The sequence below is a fragment of the Metarhizium acridum genome (genome assembly GCF_019434415.1).
Source record: "Metarhizium acridum strain ARSEF 324 chromosome Unknown scaffold_380, whole genome shotgun sequence".
Classification (NCBI taxonomy): Eukaryota; Fungi; Ascomycota; class Sordariomycetes; order Hypocreales; family Clavicipitaceae; genus Metarhizium; species Metarhizium acridum.
In genome coordinates this window covers 182402-204306 of record NW_027094031.1, presented here as the reverse complement: position 1 = coordinate 204306, position 21905 = coordinate 182402, and the positions used below count along the sequence as shown (strand labels likewise).

Genomic DNA, 21905 nt, shown 5'->3' with positions numbered 1-21905 from the left:
GGTTGGTGTGAGATGTGTCATCGGATCAAGTACGAGGCCGCATGTTGGTTGATCGTAAAGACACTTCCCAACCGGGTTTTCATTGCCAGATGATTGCGGCTGGACTAGTACCACCAGTTGACCGTTTTCATCCGCGCTCCATCCTTTTGCTTTGCGTTGCTCATGGTTGGTTCGGCAAACAGAGCCGCCAACGGCAACTTCTCGACGCAGAGGCACACATTCACGGGCGTAACTTGACCCGCGGGACGATTTGCATCTCTGATTTGGAGCGATTGAATGGTCCGCCCTGCTCCAGGGCTGATCCGGCTTAACCGGGGCCCAATCTGAGATGGGCGCGCAGCATCTCCGTCTTGAGTCGTGGCCCTCAACTGTGTACCATCCTTGCCCAGCCACCATCTGTGCCGTCATAGACATCTCCGACGCTGAACAGCACTTCGGCAAAGTCCCGATGTCAATTTGCCTTCTCCTTTCATCATGGTGGTCTGACCTGACGAAGCGCAAATCGTAATCTGCCTTGAATGTTACACCGTCTTCTGGTGTGCCGGATACTTGGAGAGGACAGCCACACTCGCAAGAGGCAATACAACCGTTAAGCTTCCCAAAGCAGAACTCTGATGACATGTACGCAGTGCAATGTACCAATACACTGATATTCAGCCACTCATGCAGCCTTCTTTATGTGGAAATAACCGCCCCCTTGCCCCCTACACTGCCTCTACCCCCTCAGTTACCGTCTCTGTCAAGCATGGACGGCAGTTTTGCTTCTTTCTGTACACTCGGGCATGGTCCGAGTATTTGTTTCGCATGACGTACGTGGGAAACACAATACATGTATCTGCGTATATATTCTGTCCGGGGCATATGAATCAAAGCCGGATGATTTTACCTCCTCTTGTATATACGCAAAACAGCAATTGAACATGGACAGATATGTCTTGCGCAGGCCCCGGACCCATGCGTCGGCAACGGAAGCAAATGCTCCTTGTTGTCAGAGACTTTTCACAAAACCTAACAATCACACCCCTCTCATTCACCGCATAGCCAAATCATACGAGTTGGAATTTCCCTCCCACCAGAAAACCACGGACCACATTGGAGATGCAACACGAAGCAAATCAAGATGGCAAGCTCTAGGCGGCGGCAACGAGAATCACTCGTTTGGCGGTACCTTGGTTGCCACAACCGTGAACCGCATCCCTGATGAGACGTATGACGAATACAGTCGAACCTTTCACATGGTCTTGCTTGACCCCAGCTATCAAGTGTACACTAGTCCCACAGGACATGGTTCGGTGATGTACAAGATTGAGAACGAAACAATGGTCGTTGTTGGCGATCCAATGTGCGGCAAGGATGACCTTGGCTCTCTCCTGGAGGAGATTGAAAAATTCCGAAACTTGCGACATCCAACCAAACTGAAGCTGGCGTTTATGGGTGTCGGCCAGTCTTTTATACAATACGCCGACACCAAGGGCTGGGACTACATTGAGTTTGGCAGCGAACGAGTGGTCAACCCCATGCGCAATGCCGTGTTAGAGAACCAAGCTGGGAAGCGCATGTTGACGCAATGCCAGCATCTTCTAGATCCAAAGCAGGGGCTAAAGATGGGCTTCTACGCACCGAGTATTTCCGGCATCAACTCACATCTGGAACAGCAACTGGAGCAGCTATACGACGACTGGCGGGATGCAAAGGGGGCTAAAAAATCCGGAGATGCCCAAGCATTTATAACCGCGTATGACATCTTTTCGTACCGAAGAAAAACGGCGTTTCTCTACATATCAGACTCCGAGGGCGAAATTGCCGGAATGGCAATGCTGCGTCAGCTGGGAGCCGAGTCTGGATTCTACGTGGACCCGTGTATTGCTTCGGGGTCTGCTCCCAAAGGAGTCACTGAACTCCTCATGGTGTCCGGCATGAGACTGCTGCGACGTGCCGAAATACCATATCTCAGCTTGGGCGTGGAACCCTTTGCTGATCTGGCAACAAGAGGGTTCCTCGCCCGAGCAGCGCGCTCCTTGTACAAGATATTCACAGACCGCGCGTCTGTTACTGGCAAGAAGGCGTACAACGACAAGTTTCGCCCCGACCCTGTTCTCGAGTCAAGCCTTTACGTCGTCTTTCCCAAGGGCAAGAAAAAGGCTCTCTTGCCTAATTTTCCCATTCGAGAGGCCTGGGCAATAATGCAAGTTGCACACATTCAAGCAGATGATGGTTTGAAAAAGCCAGCATGCCCCCAACACCCGCATATCCCGGCCGCAAACGATCTGGCTCATGAAGAAAGGGAAGGGGTTCCTCGTAGGTTTTGGGACAAAGCGCTAGTAGTATAATGTATCCTCTTCCTTTGTAAGTTTCATGTAAAAAGTAGTAACTTTCCTGATGGCAATTTGTATTTATTCGCCGAATAAATTATATGTTTAAAAAAAAACTATACCCGGTCCGTGCGCTATGAGATGTATCAATAATCAAAACTTTCGAGCCCATTCCAGTGCGGCAAAAAGATTGTAAAATTACAAAAAAAGTATTATGCTCATCATCATCATCGCCAGGACTAGTCAGCGACGTCACACCAAAACGGCCTTGGTCAGGGCCGTTTCTACGTCGGAGCGACGAAAGCCAGCGGACCTGCCCAGGCATACAGCGTTGTCAAGCAATGCTATGCAAATTAGCGACCAAGTCTCTAAGGATAATTCCAGCTCTTTGAATTGGGCTATACCTGATATCAATTCTTTCGCATTAATATGCGTTTGCCCTCGTTGCATATTAGAGTCACTGGAAGCCGCGGTCCCAGCACTAGCAGCAGCAACAAGTTTGACATTCTTCTCCATGAGGAAACACTCGAGGTCCTGCATATCAAACCAGTCGCCGTTGAGATCTTTTTGTATATCGGATGAGAAATGTGACAAAGGAACGGATATGGCCGGCCAATGACGCGACCGGTGCGTATAGGGACCTAGTTCTGGCGGCCAGGCGTAATGGGTTCCAGCACCGCCGAGTTGAAAAAAGGGAACCGATTTCCACTGCTTGGCGAGTTCGGTTTTACTAATCTTGGCATGCAGAGCTGCGGCAAAGTAGGCTGTGAGGTTGCTGCGGCCCATGGCTGGATACAAAAGGCGAAACTTTTGTCGAACACCTTCGGCTGATACGGAAGGATTCGTTAGCCGTAAGTATCCGTGATATAGAATCGCCATGTGTAGTTGATCCATGAATGTAGCGCACTGTGAGTGCAAGTCTGTTTCCGAGCCTTCTGTGCCCGGGGGGGTAAGAGGCTGCGGCAGCAAAGAGTGCATATGGCCGATTGTGAGATTTGGGTCCTCCTTATCGGATACTTGGCTTTGGGACTGGCTGGAGCTTGCGTCCCCTTCGTCGTCCACATTGGTCGTTTTGGCTAACCGAAGGCACTTCTCCAAGGTTTCCCGAGTACATTGAGTCAGATGGGCGTGAGGCGCGAGAACGCCAGACTGAAGAAGAGAATCACTAAATGTGGTAATGGTGGTGCTCACGTCTTCAATGGCTTGCTCCAGTTCAGAGACCCGTTTGGTGAGGAAGGAGATTCTGGATTCTTTGCGCAGCCGATAGGCTCGTTGAGCCTCGCGTATCTGTTTCTTCCTTCTCTATACCCGAGACGAGATAGCCAGGTAAGCAAGTTGTCGCACATAAAGACCATACGTCACACGGCCATGGCCACTCACCTCCTTTGGACCTTCCCCATCATCGCTAGCTCGTCTCTTTGACGTGTTGGTTTTACCAGCGGGCGATGCAGTAGATTCATCTTGTAGGATAAATGCGGGTTGCTGAGTATGACCGTCGATGACGCAGTTCAGCGCCTCTGCTGGACCAGCCCCATACAAGCCGGCAGAGTCTTCGTGGTCAACATCGAAATCGAAGGATAGGGATTGGAGAAAAGCACTATCTGTCTCATTGGGTTGGAAATCGTGGGTAGTTGGAACAGGATACTTGCGCGCCGATAGTATCGACATGAGGTGGTTGCCACCAATGTTGATGTCAGTCGTCGGCTCGGATGCCGGCGCTGCATCTCGTGCGGCCATGTCGTTGTTCACGTCCACGCTCGCCGGCGTTTAAGGCGAATGATATTCAGAGGATATTTACGAACGACAAAGTTCTATTGATGAGGGCCAAGGGGCCTCGTGCTCAGACAAGTCACCATTTCAACCTCGGATGTGGCTTCTTGGTCGGTGGGGCGCGGAGGCGTCAACTGGCTGGCTGGTTTGTCATCACAGCCGTTTTGCGTACCGAATCCATCTGCACGTGGGTATCTGACGGCTCTCGTCGGTAGACTCGGTACGCTACCATCTCAAGGGTTAGGGTTCAAATGTATGTACAGCCTGTTTATGATGGGAGGAATTTACCGCCATGTTTCGCCGTAAGGCCTTTCTACAGTGGCAGAAAAGAAAATATTACACGGAAAGTGTAGTGACATGTAATGCCTGCAACTTCATACAAATCAGGATATATTTCTCGCGAAAATCATCATCAGACGTGTCAACATGAATCATGGTTCTAAGCACATCGGTGCGTGAGGGTTGGTGTGCGGGAGAGACGTGACGGAGGCCTGGAGCGGCACCTGGGGTGTCGCCTGGCGCCTGGCGCAGAGCTGCATGTGCCATCCACGCCTGGCTCTTTTGCCTTTTGCGACTCCCGAGCCACTTTTCGACGCACACAGCCAAAACAACACCACGCCGCCAGCACCACGAGAAGAGACCCAATCACCACAATCACGATGAAAAGGGCCCTGTTGTCATCGATCCACGACGATACACTGTTGCTACCGCCGCCATTGCCTCCGCCACGGCTCCTCGGCGCGCGACACTCGCCGCTGTAGCAGAGAGATGCTCCGCCAGAGCCGCCGCATGGCGTCCCGTCCAAGAAGTCGGCACCGGTGGCCTGACACGAATCCGAGGCTGTGAGAGCGCAATTCATCTGGCAGCTGTTGCCATCGCATGCCGAAACGCTCCCCCACTGACTCGTCGAGTTGAATAACACCAGGCTGCACTGCATGCCGCGCGACGTGCATTGTCCCGAGGCGCATGTGGTGCCGTTGTTCCCATCGCCACACGACTGTCCATCCGGGAGTCGCACATCCGTTGGGCACGAGGCTGATGACCCGTTGCACACCTCCTCCGGGTCGCAGGGGCCGATGCTCGTTCTGCAAACATTGCCGCTGCTTGATACCTGGCACTGAGATGTACAGCACTCGTCGTTGGACGGGTCGCACACGGCGCCGTCGACGAGCCGGCAGGTTGTCGGATGGCAACATTGACTGTTTGCACCGCAGCCCTCTTCTCCTCCGCAGTCACACTCCTCGCCGGGTTCAACGATGCCGTTGCCACACACGCCGCTCGAAATCGTCGTCACGTTCTCGTTGCCCGATAGGCAGGGTGTGCGGATGAGGTTGCGCTCCATGGCCGTGCAGATGGTTGCTATTGTACATGGCGAGAAGTCTGTCATGCTGCTTGTCGCCGCCGGGTTCATTATGAATCTCCCATTGGCGTTGCAAGCACTCTCGCTGAGCGGGCAGCATCGCTCAGAAGAACCAGAGTTGCAGTCTGCGGTGCAGTCATGGACCGCTCCAAAGTTGTGACCGAGTTCGTGTGCCAGGACTTGCCATTCGGATCGGGTCCTAATAACGACATTGGCTCCTGGTGCTCCCCCTGAGCGGCCACTCGCTCCGTTGCACACGGTTCCAATCCACGCGATGCCGACTGTTTGGCCCGACTGGCATGCGCTAAACAGCGACCAGACAGCATTGCCGTCCACCCCGACGCCACGTCTCCAGTCGGTGAGGCGCTGGAGTCGACCCGAGATGTCAACTTGACTGCTGCAGCCCAAGTTCCACGGCGTTGAACTTGAACCACTGCCGCTCGGGCAGTTTCGGTCGCTGATGGTCAGGTTTTGCACCCTCAACGAGACGTTGAAGCTCCGTTCGTACACCCCAGACGCAGTATTCACAATCGAAAGCACGTGTTCGCGAAGTTCGTCGGAAGAGTTGAACTGGGCTGTGTAGGAGCAATCCGTGGCAATTCCAAGAAGTGCAATCTGCCGCGAGGTGGGACAATTGGGCGGTGATCGAAGCAGTCCACCGAGATCCAGACCATTCAAGCCGCCGCTTTGGCGTCTCGCCAAGTCTTTGTCGCCAGTGGCCGGGTCCAGGTGAATCTGATTGAAGTCGAGTTCGGAAACGGAGCATGTTGAGTTCTCTTGCTGTCGCTTCCTCAGTTCATGGCCATCATGTGCCTTTTGTGCAGATTCTCTCCATGCCACCAAGTACGGACCTCCGCCTTCAATCGACATGTCCGGTTCCCCGTCAGACCGTGTTTTTCGGTAGGTTGAGTCTGCCACAACATGATATTCGACGCCGTCAATGCTGAATGCGCCCTCTCCCAATTGCTGCCCGTCCCTGACAAAGAACGACATCCTTGCCCATCCTGAAGGCGACAATGTCTCCGATTGTCTACCCCCTTCTTGTTGCAAGAGTGTCGTCCCGCGAAACGCTAGGTGGCTGCCCGCCGGTATAGTATCAACCGACTGTACAGTTCCGTCTGATTCAAGTTGGCGTACAATAACTGGGTACAAGAAAAGATCATCGTTCCGCTGCAGATCCAAGGCGACTTTCTTGGGCTGAGCGTCGCCAATAGAGAATGACATTCTCACATTTTGGGCCGCTGCTCTTGGTATAAAGTCGGAATACTCTACCCCGTCTAGGCGGAACACCTCACGATGGTTGTCTTTGCGGAGTGATTCACCTGTAGGCACAACACTTTGTCAACACAACCATGGACATTCGCCCCGCAAACAAAAAATTTTTTGAAATTGAGGCACAAACCATGGGTATTTCGTATCAGTAACAAGACTAAACCCACAGACGCAAGTGACGGAATGGGTATCTGCATTCTGTTCAACCAGTGGGACGTGAATTGCTGACCCGGTTTGACCGTCTACTAAGGTAAGGTGATCCGTAACATCTTATATATGCTTATTTGGAATCCGGGGCAGATATGGTGTGCCATTGGTGACAGAACGCGCAGCCGCTGACTTGAGACGAGCCTTGGCGGCCAAGACTTTCATAGCCTCCGCGTGACGTCTGCATCTCTACCGGCCAAGTCTTGGGGCGGAAGTAAAGAAACGGAACCTCGGAGATGTGTTTCATGCATGTTAGACATTCGTCTCTCTCTCAGGACTAGATCCTGCTTGCCTACGAGTAGTGAGGGTAGCCTCCGGGCTCATCCTGCAGGGGATCTTGAGGCTCTACGGCCGCAAAGGCTGACATGAATGTTATCTCGTGGATCGAAGCGCATGTAGAAACAGCCGGCTATAGCAACCGCCACTTATGTCCGACCAGGTAGGAGGCTCAAATCACAGAGAAGGCAGTTCAATAGGGCCCTAGCCGCACAAATGTCAATACGCCTCGCCCCCAAGATTTGGACGAGTAACGGACGAGCCTGACTCGAATTGTCAGCCAAACACATACGCGGCAACTCAGCCACCACCAAACAACTAAGCTTGCATCAAGAAGCCGCCCTCCACAATCTTATTGTAGAAGCTTGGTGAGCCACGCGTCCGTTGCTCAACTCTCACTTGACCGAATCTCTACACTCCGATGGCAATCCACTAATGCCAGTTGTTCCGGCCTTGGCGGAACCACAATATCGGATCAGTCAGTGGAGATGCAAATGGTTCGCAACCAAGATAAGGCCGATAAATCCGGTGCCAAGTACTGTGAGATCTGCCACGGAACGATGCGTGTGTAAGTCGGTGGGTTTCATTCATATAAAGTTTGCTTCCGCGTCTTGGCAGTGCGGGTGCTCTTACAGCTTACAAATGGCTGATGAAAGACGCTCAAGAACGACGTTACGTGTGCAAACTTATGCAAAGTCTTGGCACTATCATCTTTATGAGAATCTCTTTCATGTAGAACATTTGCACAATAGGGTGAACTTTTCTTGATACCGTATTTGTAGTGCGAAAACAGCTACCGGATATTGCACTGCTTGGCAGGTAGAACAGGCCACTCATCCTTTTCTCGACCAAGCCGGCGAGCCAAACCATCAAGTATGGAGAAGAGCTAAATAGCCTTTTCGTGGGCAAATTTTCAAAAACTAGTAGTCGGAGTGGTACCCTTTTCATGCACTCTTCATGCGGGTTGTTTTATCATCTGAGGACTTGTCGCTGCAAGGCACTTATTGCAGGCGCTTTGCACTTGTATCCTTCAAATGCGTCTTAGAACAACCATGTCGTTCATCCATTGGCATTGTATCACTAAACTCCGTACTCTCACCCACTCAACTCTCCGCTCCGCTTGTTTCATGTTGGTCTGAAGTTGTGACACTTGCAGGACTGCGTCGACAAACACCTCGGGCCGCTCAAGCGAAACATGCTCTGTACAGCCCTTGACAACACGGTGCACTCCTGGACCAGTAAGGCACGGATCAGTCGTGCTGCCATCTGTGTATGAAATACACAACAGTCATTTTCAATCAGTCAAGGGCAACAACTGACGACGCTTGGATAGTGGGCTGATGGGCAGCTGCGGCATGAGGGAATGCTCTGCCTCAAATCAGATCCAGCAAAAGTGGCAATTTGGATACCAAATTGCACCCATGAAATTAATCATGTCTTTGCTCGGGCATCTTGCTTTGCACTCCGTCATTGGAGAAAGAAAAGTGGTTGGCCCATGGCTGCGTAACTACGGGGCGATCACACGAAACCCCTGTGATGGCAGGCAGGCTGGAAGGCCGCATGAACGAACGATTGATGGAGTACGGGAAGACATGATGGATAAGTATGACTGTCGATGCTTTCGTACTCGGCAATCCCGGGTCGTAGTACCTGGTTGGGCCAGCCCCTCAAACTCCTGATGTCAATAATTTTATGATGTCCAGCAATTACGTCAAGTCTGCTTGTTCAATCAACAGAGACAGCCTTATTTGACAAGCGGATGGACGACTCATTGTGGCGCGGTCTTGTATGATCTCCCTTGGCTAAGAGGACATGAAAAACTGGCACGGATGTCTGAATCCCATTAGGTTCTGAGCTCCCTTACGAGCGCCCATTGGCCCGACGAACATTTCATGAAGGTAATTTAGCCAGGCATTACCACGAACGCAGTGCCACGCCACTAGTTTTTCCAATTTCCTCTGTCTTGAATAGCCTCTTTACATCTCCTGGAGCTTATTAGAAGCTAAATGCAGATTTTAATTCAGCGAGTCTCAGCCGCTAGGCGTATCTAGTTGATTATGTGTTGCAACCTTGACACCGGATTAATGTGCTCTTTACAATCACATTAACTGCTTTTGTCCAAACTTCCAGATAGCAAGTTCAAGTCATGAGCCATGAGCTTGCTTTCCTTCCTTTCTTCCTCAGCCCTAGTTAATTCGCTAGACCAATCCGTTTTAGGTCTGTACTTTTACCTTAGGACTCTAGTTTGGCTCAAAAGAAGAGTCTGGACTGGGCGATGGGTTTCACTTGACGGCAAGTACCCAAGTGCAAACGTCACCGGCGTGAAGAATTGGAGACCATCTGATTCCATCTCCAATATCATTATTTTAGATGAATAATTACCGATTTGCAGGATTTGCCGGGCATGTTGAATGCCTTTGCCTGAAACTCGCTCAGTTGCATCCTTGGACGCAATGGACTACTGGCAGTGCCATGGTAGACGTCCAATATATATCAAAATATTTCAGGACATGGTCTTGAAAGCTGACAAGGTCATGAGGGCCAATGGTGCTTTCAACAGCAAGGACGAGTGGTGATCAGGCGGTGTTGAAGGGATGGGGGCTGCCCCAAAGGCACCCCGAGATTGCAAGCTCTCAAGAAAGTCACAATCCACGCAGCTCCCGTACGTCAACCTCTTGTGGGAGAAGACATTATGATCACTTCTGACGCTGTCCTGGGCGTCGAGGATCGTGATAGAATGGACAGGATGCTGGACAAATTAAATGAAGATATCAAGGGCCCCCTAGAACATCTTTCGCAACGCCCCGGCACTGGCGCCGGGACAGCGGGATCCGCATTCAGAGGATAAGAGAACATTAAAACGTCGACTATTTCTTTCCAGGCAACCAGGTGGCCGAGACGTGAAACCAAGGTCCGCGGAGCTGGTCAAGTATCGCGACGGGTCCTCGGTTAGCACCGCGTTGGCAGCAACCCGACTTGCTTCGTATTTCGTCGATAGGCCTTGTCATCTCGATGTGAGCCTCACGACGTCGATCGACCTCGACATGTGCGGAAATAGCCGACAAAGTTCCAACAGGTGAGATTGGCCTGTCCAGCCGACTACGAAAATTGATGAATAAACGAGCAAGTTCAGGGTAGTTCCAACGCCAAGTAGAAAAGCAGCACAGGCCGGGTGGTTCTCTGGGGTTACACTAACAGCTGTAGGGTGTAAAAGGTCCACGGGTACCCGTGTGGGTTGCTTACCCGTGGGCTTTAGGTAGGTATAGGTAAGAAAAAAAGACTTAAATAAATTTATAAGGGAAAGAGAGGTACTTATAATTATTTATTAAGAATATTAAGTGTTTTTAAGTACTTAAATAAAACTTATATAACTTACTTTATATTTTAAACTTAAGACTTATTATAAATATAATTAGATATTAAAGAGTTAATGTTAATTATTATAATTAATTTAAGGAAATTATATATTATTATATTATATTATTATACATTTTATAAGTACTTATAAGGTACTTATCTTTATATTAGGTTACTTATAATATACTTAAATTACTTATATAATAAAACGAGTAGCCTACGAATAACCTAAGAAAAACTTAAATACCCACGAGTGCCCACGGGTACCCGTTTTTACACTCTAAACAGCTGCCTTGTTAAAATAAAAAACTTCGTCCAAATCTGTCCCAGAGCCAGTGAGCGAATACCTGCCGCGGAACTACCCTCCATGGTTGTTCCAGTGCTTGGCTCGATCTGTATAGATCGTAAGGAGTTGCCTGGACTGCTCTCCCACACATGGACATGGCATCGTTTATGAGACTCATTACCTTGACTTGATTGAACTTGTCGTCTAGCATGACTGCAACCCAAATTTTTGGACTGTTTGTCAACGGATACGTAATCTAGGTCATAGACTGCGTAATCTAGGGAGCCCGACTAGACTAGCTAGCTCAAAACCTTCAATTAGTGCCTATTCAATTAAAAGGTGGCCTTTTCGAATGTCTTTATTTTCAACTATAAAAAAGGCTTCAATTGCCTCGATACATGGCTTCACTCCAAGGACCAATTCCACTATTCAATGCAATCCATGGCTTTAAATGGTGATACTGTTCTAGGCGGCCATCTGGTATAGCTTGAATGGCTTTCATTGTGATGCTAACAGCTTCATCAAGGTGCTCGATAGCCCTATTGCGACAGAATCTGTCTTCTGGGAGGGCCCCAGGGGTATTAAAACGTTTAAGCGTGACCGGATGTTTGTCGTTAATTATCTCAATAGCTTCCCTCGCAACTTCAATGGCCTCCTTTATACCCACCATCGCGCCGATGGTCCAGAATATAGTGCCAAGATGGGCTGCAAGGCTTTTAATCGTCCTCCGTGTTCTAAATTATCGTCTATAGTAGCCCAAATAGCGGTGTTCAGAGGCACTGTTTCCCAAGTGTGTATAAACTTATGAGCGAGCTGATTTGGAGGTTATCCAAAAACTTGGCTCGGTTTGGGTCGTTGTCTGGGATAGCTGCTATGGCATCTAATAACACAAATAGCTTTGTCAAGATTAGCTCCTCTCTACATATGGGAGTCTTTGACGCCGAGATGGAGGCCAAGACTATCTAAGCGTAGTAGTGGCCGCTTTGGATCGTCGTCTGCGGTGCCGGATACTGCCGCTCTACAAGCATGAACAGCAGAGTCGATGTCCTCGGGCGCCCTAGTACCCCAGAAGTCTTTGACCGAGTAGGACTCCAAGGACATATAACTGTCCACCCCGGTCTGGATGATCGTCTGGGACGGCCTCCGTGGCTGCCCTAGTGATGCAAATCGCTTCAAACGACCTCGGCCATGGCAAATTCGTGGGAAAGAGTCCAGACACCCTTTAGGGGAACATCGGCCGTCACTACACATGTGGCCAATTGACACTAGCCACTAGTCCAGGCTGTTCCGCGTCCGTCTGCGTAATCAAATGGAGGCCGGCCAACCGCAACGGCATCAAGGCTCAAGTCGACCGAGGCAGCAGGCGTTTTGGTGTAACACGAGTATAACTACAACGCCACTATCGTCCAGCTCGTTTTTTTTGGATTTCGTTACAGCATTGCGTGCCCCAGATCTCAGTCGTCGGTCAAAATTTGATGGAGCCAAGATATATACCGGTCTCATGAAGACGTCTTCCTCGATAGCATGCAAAGCGTGATCGAATCCCTTCGCGACTCGGCTATAGAAACTATTGCGAATGGGCCTCGTTTGAAACACTAATGGAGTCAAATGTCTTGTTATTGGATTTAATGTAGGGTCAAATCTCTTTTTGTACCAGATAGAATTTGCTATTGCATAAAACAAAGAAAAGATAGAGGCAGAACATGCTTCGTGACATGGAAGCAACTCCTCTTCCTATTGGCAGGTACACCAGTCATCTTTTGCCTACTTGGCCTCCTCTGCAAATATTGCCAATTGGCTTGTCCGTAGTCGACGGAGGCCCGCCCGCCGGTGAGTCAGGAACCTCTGCGTTGCACTTGCCAACCACATTGTCTGGCATTTTACCGTCAATAGCGACAAGGCTCGAGCCACAATCCGCCCCTCGAGCGACGTACATGCTGGCATTGTCCGGATCATAAACAACCGTAGACCTGCGCAAAAAGTGACCGCCAGTCCACAGATCTAAGTAACAAAACCAAAAGAGTCAGTGTGAGGTTTCTTCTCCTAGTAGTCGGGGGGGGGGGGGGGGTTCTCACCAGCAGGGGATTTGCCCGCTTGAACAGCCAATTGGCAAGTTTTGCCATTATCAAGTCGGCTCGTAACTAAATCTAAAAGAGGTATCGAAACGGTCGTCTTATCACTCATCTTGAAGTCTATTGAAGCTTTGGCGTCAACAGCATCGCATGGAAACTCCATAATTCGGCCGAGGCTTTTCCAGGCGCCCCCCATCCCGTCCGCAAAATTTTTAGCCACATCCATAGAAACCTGTAAAGCCGGGGCTCCGGAGTCTAAACGGCGACTGATACATGGGCACCCGGGTGCCCAAATAGACTAGCGCACCCAGGTGCCCAAATTATGTCAGCACTCCTCTAGCGCTGGGACAGACCCGCAAGACCCGGCTGGAAGATCATTTCAACTAGTTACTCTCTCCAGTTTAATCTACAACTTGACAACAATGCAATCCTCCGTCGCGCTATTCGCTGAGTGCAAAGCTTGTTGCTCATTACTGTCTACCTCTATTCTCTTCCATATTTCTTTCATTCCTCTTCTCTTGTTAGCCAAAGGATGATCACCCATCTCCCGAGCGACCTGGGCTTCAATCCGCTCATCTTCCTGGTTGCTCCAGTCTAGATACGCCATCATTTCCTCTTTCGTCCATTCTCTGGACCCTGTCGCAGTGACGCGATGCTTCGACATTTGTTTGTAGTCCAAGCACCACTCGTAACTCCGCTTGTCGTATCTTTGTGGGAGCCCCATCGCTTTGCGATATTGCTGGTTGGTCTTGATGCTGCCAGCAGGTTGCGCAGCGTACCACGCATTTCTAGCAGCTACATATCTCTCATAAATGGCACCCGGGGAATCGTACCGCGGCTCTTCCAAGGTGACACCAGACAAAGACTGGACTTGCTCAACCGTTGGCCCTTCAACGGTCAACATTGGCGGACTGCCGGGCGCGTTGTTTGATGTGGCAAGCGACCCCAAGTCAGTCGACGTATTAAATCTCATGAGAGGAGATGAACGGATGGGTGGCATGCGTGCTGCAAAGGAAGAGGGTTGATCAATCTCTGCCAAGGCATCCGCCACTGCATTTGAACATTGCGACTGCTGGGTCGTTGGCACGATTTCCGGGGGGGCCTTAGAGACACCCGCAGGAGCCATTTCCGCCGTGGCACCTGAAAATGTGACTGAACTTCGAGCTTCCGGCAGAGGTACTACCGGCGACCCCTTGAACTTCAGCGGACAGGACCTCGAGGTCATAATGTGGCCTACCACGTGGCATGCGCTGCAAGTGGGAGCCTTTCTGTTACCCTGGATTCTCTCGAAACCGGATGGTTCGCGTCTTGTGCTCGTTAAGGGTTGAGTCCTATTTAGTTGGTTTGCAGCCCGGCGAGGTTCCAGAACAGGTTTTGGCAGTGCCACCCCTCGCTTTAAGTGCCAATGTGGGTGAAAATGCTCTAACAGAAGACCCTGAGCTTCTTCTTCCAGCTTCTCGAGGGTGTGGGAGCACGGCAACCCATGTGACGAAGTGAAAGTCTGACTACATAGAATCTGACGTGGCTCTTGTAGACATAACTGCCGTTGCCCCTGGACTTTGCGCAAAGCATCATGCGAAACCCTACCTCGTACTGCTTCGAACATGAGCCCGGATACATCTAGAGGTGTGCGTAACTGTTGCGAAGCTCGAATATGTTTAAGTTCCTTGAGTTGGTTTGCGATGGCATGCTTCATGGCTTGCCAAACGTCGAAAAGGTCCAAATTCGATTTCTTAATGTGTGCTTTCATCAGTGAATGGATACCCTCGGCCCTGGGAACGTTCCATTAGCGTCTTGTCAATTGCATATAGTATAAGCCACCTGCCTCGAGGTGGCCACATTGCCGAAATGCAAGTGCATATCCACCCATGCTTTAATGATCATCTCTTTGTACGGCTCGAGCCAATACATCTTGATATACCCTACACACTCTGGATATTTTTCGCCATACTTCAGTTCAAACTTGGCCAGGCGCTCGTCAAATATCTTTTCACTTGGTGAAGCAACAATCGAGTGCCAGGAGGTGTAGAATTCTTCCCATGTGTCATTTTCTGCCCGCTCTGAGGTTTCGTTTTCTTTCTGCACAAAAAAGGGCCGGCAGCGCTGGAGGACCGCTTTGTTGACATGCCAGAGGCAGAGGAGCGCTTTGGTCGTTGGAAACCAATGTGCAGCAGCGTTCATTGCAGCTAGGCATCGATCAGTCAAGACAACTGACGGAAGTTCACGCTGGTAAAGTGACCTGAGATGTTGTAACGCCCAAGAGTAATCCTCTTCCGATTCACCGGATAGAAATGCAAATGCGATACAGAACGACCGCTGGCTAGAATCTACTCCGACCATGTCGAGTAGCGGCATACCGTGTTTATTCGTCTTGTAGGTACAATCCAGCAATAATACGTCCGGGTTGCATTGTAAATACGCCACAGAGTCAGGATGGGCAAAGAAGATAGCCGTCAGTCGATTGTCTACATCCAAGCGGACGCGACACCAAAAGCCCTCGTTATCTAATTGGTCGACTAGGGCTTGAATGCTGCTCTGGCCTTCGCGAAGATCTCTCCTGGTTGCCGCAATCCGGTTGTATATATCCCGCTGAGTTGCAAGTGTTTCTGAGTGGTTATGGAGGTAGGTCCTTATTTCTCGAGGGGCAGTTCCAGACTTCACGAGTTTGGAGACGATCGCCGCATCTTTTCCCACAAGCTTGCGGTGGGCAGGGTGTGCAGAAGGATCATCGCTGGGCGCGTGATTATGTTTAGCACATTCGATGTCTGGTCGATGGCTCAAGACCCATGTACTACCATCTAGCGATTGCTTGGCTAGAACTGAAAACTTGCAGCCAGTTCTTCGGCTCGAAGTGCGTCGCACTCGATCAGTAGAAGGGCTTGGAGGAGGTTTATTCCTATCACAAGCGAATATTACTCTGACTCTGCCATTTGGTGTCTTGAGGGATTTCCCTGTTGTAAATGCGTACCCTCGAGGTTTCGCCCAAGAATTGATAGCATCAAGTAAGGACTCGCGTGATTCATATGTGCCTTCGGGTGGAAGAACGTCGTCAGGGAATGCTGCCTGATCCATGTTTCATCAATCTGATTGGCGCTGCAATGTGCAGTGGCTGCAGGAACATGCTGGGGCACAGGTTCTGTCCCAGCGCTAGAGGAGTGCTGACATAATTTGGGCACCTGGGTGCGCTAGTCTATTTGGGCACCCGGGTGCCCATGTATCAGTCGCCAGTTATTGTGTCACATTTGCCCGAATCAATGTTGGCCGGACATGTTATGTGCGGAAGTGGCCACTTAAGTCACATGTGCAGCCAGTAGTAGCCGGTCCATTTCGCCAAAAACAAACTGATTGGTAGTGACCGATGGGCTTCAATATTGGGCCTTGTATTGTGACACAATTGCTTCTGTTTGAATCTAGGAAGGGAACGAGAGCTTGCAGCAGCAGACGTCACGCAATGCAACGACACCACAAAATGGCGCCACTCCGTCACTAGCGAGCTGTTACAGCATCCGACATGCAGTATGGAGGCCTACCATCAGAACACCCGTGTCCCCTTGCATCATGAGAGACCAAGAGTTTATGTGCATACATTTGTGTTGTCCATGCAGTTTAAGACTGGGCATAGCATGGTAGACTGTATAGAACACGTCATATATTTTATTTCCCGTCATCTACTGACGATACAATGAAGCTGGATAAGAACTGTAGGCCTTCGCTACGTCTACTCTGTCCCTGCATATGACCCTATTATGAGCTGGCCCAAGCTGATTGAGTGAAGTGCATGTTTAATACGGAATACTGCTCATGTATGTGAAGTCATGTATGAGACAAGAATGGGTGCGGAGATCTTGGTAGGAATGACGGGCCAACCGTTTTTGAACGTTGGCATGTACGCAGCGGCCATCATGCCCAACAATGTTGGCTTACATATGCCACAGATGCTATGGTATGACAACATTCTTCTTTGAGGGGTTATAGGTGTTGGCGTGCAGATGGGCGACTACAATCGCTATTAGCTCGATGGCCAGGCTTTGAAGTGCAAGAGGCGATACCAGAGGTATGAATAGGACTCCATTCCTCTACATTGATCGACTTATCCAGCAGAGTGGTCTTGAGCGTAAAGCCCGAGCGCACAACACTTCTTCCTCAACGACTTTTTTGATCTACCTTCATTCTTGTTCACCTATTTCCACCATGCTTGGCTGCACCAAAATCTTGATGCTCAGCGCACAAATAGTTGCCATAGCAACTTCTACTGTTAGTATCAGTATTCTCTACAAATTCTATCCCTAGTTTATGGGTGAATACTGTAACTAAAAAACTCACTTCAGCCGGTGTTGAGCAACAACGTCAAGCGCGATATATGGCCTGGATGTTTGAATCCGCACCCAACCCCAACACCCACATGTCCCAAAGCTAGTAAGTTCCGTTAATTTGCCTGTCCAGTATAGTCTACGAGTCTAACAGGTTGATACCCAGGTGTTACAAACCCAAGTCCAGTGCGGTCACCAATGGCTCCCAATTGTAACAAGTTTTGCTGGGTTCCGCCAGGCTCCTGGTGCGACCCTGTAGCGAAAAATAACGGCATCACGGCTGAGCAACTTACGACTTGGAACCCTTATGTCGGCCCCAAGTGTACTGGACTGTGGGCTGACTACTACGCCTGCATCGGTGTTAGCGATGAGGCAAAGTCAGCATGATTTTTCTAGGTTTGCACATAAGGCTCCGACTGGTTCAACGCCAGGAGCAATTACTTATTGGCATTGACGGGGATATGTTGCTAGTTTGTACTAAATTGACCCGCAATATATTTTTTGATTGATTAAAGCACTTAAGTTGGCATGGCTATTGCGCATTGGTTCAATAAAAGAGACTCATTCCAGGATGCGCAGTCTCTCTGCCTAACATGGAAGCCGCTTTTGGTGCTTTGACCAACAGTGAGGCAACAAAAAGCTAGCAAAATTCAATACAACCAATACTCTAATTCGGGGGTTAGGTGCATGATTGCTCTTGGATATCTGCTCGTTGCAGGGAATACATAATTACTGACTAACAAAACAAACCTGTTTCTTCCAGAGCGGAATGGGGCGTTTCTGTCCTGCTAGTAGCGAGGCTATGCCCTAAAGACTATAATCTATTCCAGTTTATTACAATTGGCAGCTAGATTAGATTGAACAGTGGCTTGGTCCTCAATTAAAAGTCTTTTATATGGTTGAACAGTAAAAGTGACACTTTCAGTTGATTCAAAAGGAAGGGTTTTAGGTTTACGAAATGTCCTAGTGCCACCTGTAGACCTAATCAATGGGAAATGGGGATTACTACTGTGCTTGCCTTCACTTTCTGTAATCTCAAAACACGATAGGAAGCAATACAAAGATTGCTATTTGATAAGATTGCCTCCTCACTGATGAACACTGTGCTTGCCTTGGGGATGAGCCGTAAAGGGACTTTCACCATTCGTGACATGTGCACCACCGACAGCCCTTGGCTCATAGCTCGTGCTGCTACTAAAATAGCAAAAAAAAACGCGACGGCTATTGTAATGGAAATCTTGTATGCCAATATAAAGATAGCAGTACGGCCTGCTAGTTATGGTATTAACAATTAATAGATAATGAATCGTAATCTAATTATTTGAATAGCAAACAAGTAATAAGTATACATTAGACGACAGGAGACCCGTAAATATAACCAAAGATTAGAGACTCGAGGGCATAATTGCCAATCCAAAGATAATGTACACGGAGCTGTTCGAGGTTAAAAAGGATAACCTATACCAAGTCCAAGGGGAGTTTTCAGGTGCTATATGGTACCGACTGAACCTTTAAATAATGCATTTGATTGTTGCTGAGCTTGAAATCGCTGCGCATTAATTACCTTTGGGTGCTTCGGGCCATACGAGGTTATATATTCATGTTTTTAGTAGATTGCCTGACGGCCCACTCCCTCATTGTAGGTTTCGCGGCTTTGCTTTTTCGGCTAGCTCTACTTCCAGCAGCATGAAAAGCCAAGACTCAAGAGGCACTGGAAGCATCGAACCTGACTGGGCATGTGGTCAGTCCATGCTGGAGTTGGTAGGATAACGCCACTAAATCAAGGGTCCGGTACAAACCCTTGCATGAAGGCGACGGCAGACCAAACGCCCCGACGAGTTAACGGCTAGTTTCCAAGCGAGGTGGAGTCAATACCTACCTATCTTGGGGGGTATGTCCTTTTTTCAAGCGCAAAGTTGCGTCTCCAAGTAACGGGGGCGGGCAGATACGAATACTCTTATATGTACGGGGTACTACGAGCTGAACGCTATGCTATTAGAGTCTTTGTTGGGCGTGATACTCTGTGAGAAATGCGAGCTGTAGTCATAACTGGTTTAAAGAACAGGTTTTGCTGTCTACAAAGCTGCTAGCTAAGGCTAGCACATAGCTGAGTCGGTGATTGGGTACACTGCATTATAAAGACTTGAGTGGAACATATATCTGGAGAAACAGATATACTACGCCCGGCGGCCCGGGCACATTGCCCGACCTACCTCGTATTACAAGGAGAGTCCGGTTCGAATACATAGTGTGGAAAGTAACGCGGAGACTTAACTGTATTAGACCTTGATAATAGCGGCATGACGTAAATGAGATTTTCCAATTCGGGAAATGCGCAGCAAGTCTAGGATTTAGTCAGACGCACTAGTTGAAGTCATCTCAAGAAGCTCCTGTTACTGTGCCCTGTCTCTCCGCGGCCAACAGCCTTTGCTCTCTTTTCAAGTCGTCAATCTGGTACAATTTCCGTACAGCTTGACGCTCTTGAAAAAAAGACCTGTTTCCGCAATGATAGAGCCGCGTTGGTCTTGTGTGGCCCTTGTTTGGTCTGCCTTGCACATTGGGCCCACTGGCACGGAGCGTGCCGTATGACGATCTTATGACCGTTGGACAAGGGTACAGTACTGTTATCAGCCGTAGTTTTGTCTCGGACTTAGAATGTCCTAACAATACACTAGTTATAACTACTTTCTCGGCAAAGGGGTAAAGCATGGAGCTGTCCAGTTCTCCAACGCTAAAGCCGCGCCATCTGGCAATGGAATCCCGAAGAGGTTTGCGTCAAACACTCCAACTAGACAAGAGACAAACCATTTTCAAGGCGAAAGTGTAGAGATTTTTGACGTGGACGTCAACTCATATTCACGGCACCCGACCCCAAAGTGTGTGACGAACCTATGTATAAGCAGAATGAGGATAACCAAAACGGAACCAACCGCAGAGTCACTCACATCAAACGAAATGCCAAGGCATCTTGCCCTGCTGAGATTGACTCCTCTGTCGAATTTATATCTGATTTTGAGTCTTATTTGAAGGTTCTCGATGTGAGTGCTTCTGCCACCATTCCGTAATATGGCCAGTCAGCATCTACGTCAAGCGGTTATCTTGATAAGTCAAGGTTCGCCTCAAATACCTTGACATACATGGCTGTAATCCGTATTAAAAATAGATGGAGGAATTTACAGTCAACAAGAAACTTTATTCTAATTCATCATTTGGCCAAACCTTTGGAGACCGCTGGATCCGAGGTGAGTCGCACTTGGCTTTTTATTCGCAATGCCGCAACCCAAGCTTAAAGCTAATGGCGTTTTGGGGTTTCAGATGGGTGCCGAATTGGTTGCTCGAATATCACTTACAGCCAAAGAAAATTCCAGCCAAGCAGAGTTAAAAGCAACGTACGTCTTACAGTCCACAATGCAAAGGCCGCACATTCCTAATCATAATCCGCTCGTATAGCGCTGAGGCTTCATTGGCCTTCTGGGGTGTTTCAGGTCAAGCCACCACAGCAGTTACTTCGAGCATGGAAAAGTTGAATAAACGAGCCCAGGTCAAGGTTGACATCTTCTATTAAGGCGAGATTGGCAAACTATTACAGGGCCAGTCAGGATCAACAAGCGACGAGCAGCAGCCCGCTCAACAGGTGTTTGCAAACGCCAAATCATGGGCGGACCAGTTTCTAACCGAGGCTTGCAAACACAACTACAAGTATCAAGCACTTCTTGATGAATATCCAAATAATAAGGGCTTCCCCGAGAATCAAGTCATATTAGACTACTCCACGGCAGAAAAGGTATCTTACCGGGTTCTGTCAGAACTCGTCAAGATTTTAGAACTGGCGCAAATCCTGCGAAAAAGTAGGATACATAGTCCTCCCTGTTTAATCTTAGAATCAGCCATATGGTCATGGCTGAAATAACATCTGACATGCTCAACGTAGGCAAGGTCCTAAATCAGGCGGATGGGGACCAGATTTTATGGGACGAGCTCGCCATAGTCAAAGCTTGCAAGACATGGGTATTTCTCAAGTCAGCAAAAGGCCAAAGCAGTACACTCTACTAATATCAAGCCTCAGGTGCAAGTGACAGCCGCAACATCCAATAACGCTACCGAAACCGCAAAAGAGCTTATAAAGCTGTTCGAGACGGCTTTTCATGAAAAATGGAGACCACGTCTAGTGAGCACGTCTTTACGCTCAGCTACGAGTAGAGCGCTAACGACAGATGTTTAGAAGGAAATCAAGGGCGAACTTACGGTTCAGAACATGACAGAATTCGTCCAGGTCTGGGATGACAGGGGCAGCGATGCTTCCAGGAGAGCCAGCTTTTGGCTCCCCCGGGCACAAGGAGAACTCCGGCCCCTGGGCAGTGTTGGCGTTGCCAACTACGACGACATTAACAACGACTTTACCGCACAGCTGGTTGCGCCTACCCCTGGAAGAAGTCCCAGAGAGCCAGTAGTTAAAAGCCCCGTTGGTTTCAATGGGATCTGGAGAGACCTTTGGAGCGGTGCCAACATTGACGGGTCCTTCTGGCGACCTGCGGTACCCGACGGTTACAAGTGCATCGGCGATGTCGTCCAGAATAGTTGGTCCGAACCTAATAAGGATGTCACCTGATGTCTGCGAGCTGATCTCGTTAAGCCCTCTGCTTATGAATCGCCGAGCTTGTGGGATGACAAGGGGTCCGGGTC

At 49.3% G+C, this 21905-nt stretch overlaps 7 protein-coding genes across 7 annotated transcripts; 4 read left to right on the top strand and 3 right to left on the bottom strand.

Annotated features, from left to right (window-relative positions):
• Window positions 1-821: 821 nt before the first annotated feature.
• J3458_016208 (uncharacterized protein) lies at window positions 822-4154 on the bottom strand. The gene is made up of 2 exons (XM_066120945.1): window positions 3693-4154; window positions 822-3614 (listed from the first exon to the last, which is right to left on the bottom strand). The coding sequence occupies exons 1-2, from the start codon at window positions 4047-4049 to the stop codon at window positions 2565-2567; spliced, it is 1407 nt and encodes a 468-aa protein (XP_065974070.1). The 5' UTR covers window positions 4050-4154; the 3' UTR covers window positions 822-2564.
• On the top strand, window positions 921-2330 carry J3458_016209 (uncharacterized protein; the record flags this gene model as incomplete). Its single annotated transcript, XM_007813859.2, has 1 exon — window positions 921-2330. One exon carries the CDS (start codon window positions 921-923, stop codon window positions 2328-2330), a length of 1410 nt encoding a protein of 469 aa, XP_007812050.1.
• Window positions 4155-4521: 367 nt separating the features above from the next.
• J3458_016207 (uncharacterized protein) lies at window positions 4522-8083 on the bottom strand (the record flags this gene model as incomplete). Its single annotated transcript, XM_007813861.2, has 1 exon — window positions 4522-8083. Exon 1 carries the CDS (start codon window positions 6664-6666, stop codon window positions 4522-4524), a length of 2145 nt encoding a protein of 714 aa, XP_007812052.2. The 5' UTR covers window positions 6667-8083.
• A 4357-nt stretch (window positions 8084-12440) lies between these two features.
• Window positions 12441-13105, bottom strand: J3458_016206 (uncharacterized protein). Its single transcript, XM_066120944.1, has 2 exons — window positions 12916-13105; window positions 12441-12841 (listed from the first exon to the last, which is right to left on the bottom strand). The coding sequence occupies exons 1-2, from the start codon at window positions 13073-13075 to the stop codon at window positions 12594-12596; spliced, it is 408 nt and encodes a 135-aa protein (XP_065974069.1). The 5' UTR covers window positions 13076-13105; the 3' UTR covers window positions 12441-12593.
• Window positions 13106-17103: 3998 nt separating this feature from the next.
• Window positions 17104-17609, top strand: J3458_016205 (uncharacterized protein; the record flags this gene model as incomplete). The annotated part of the gene is made up of 3 exons (XM_066120943.1): window positions 17104-17166; window positions 17241-17328; window positions 17389-17609. 3 exons carry the CDS (start codon window positions 17104-17106, stop codon window positions 17607-17609), a joined length of 372 nt encoding a protein of 123 aa, XP_065974068.1.
• Window positions 17610-20492: 2883 nt separating this feature from the next.
• J3458_016204 (uncharacterized protein) lies at window positions 20493-20787 on the top strand (the record flags this gene model as incomplete). The annotated part of the gene is made up of 2 exons (XM_066120942.1): window positions 20493-20611; window positions 20673-20787. The coding sequence occupies 2 exons, from the start codon at window positions 20493-20495 to the stop codon at window positions 20785-20787; spliced, it is 234 nt and encodes a 77-aa protein (XP_065974067.1).
• A 690-nt stretch (window positions 20788-21477) lies between these two features.
• On the top strand, window positions 21478-21831 carry J3458_016203 (uncharacterized protein; the record flags this gene model as incomplete). Its single annotated transcript, XM_066120941.1, has 1 exon — window positions 21478-21831. One exon carries the CDS (start codon window positions 21478-21480, stop codon window positions 21829-21831), a length of 354 nt encoding a protein of 117 aa, XP_065974066.1.
• Between the last annotated feature and the right edge of the window lie 74 nt (window positions 21832-21905).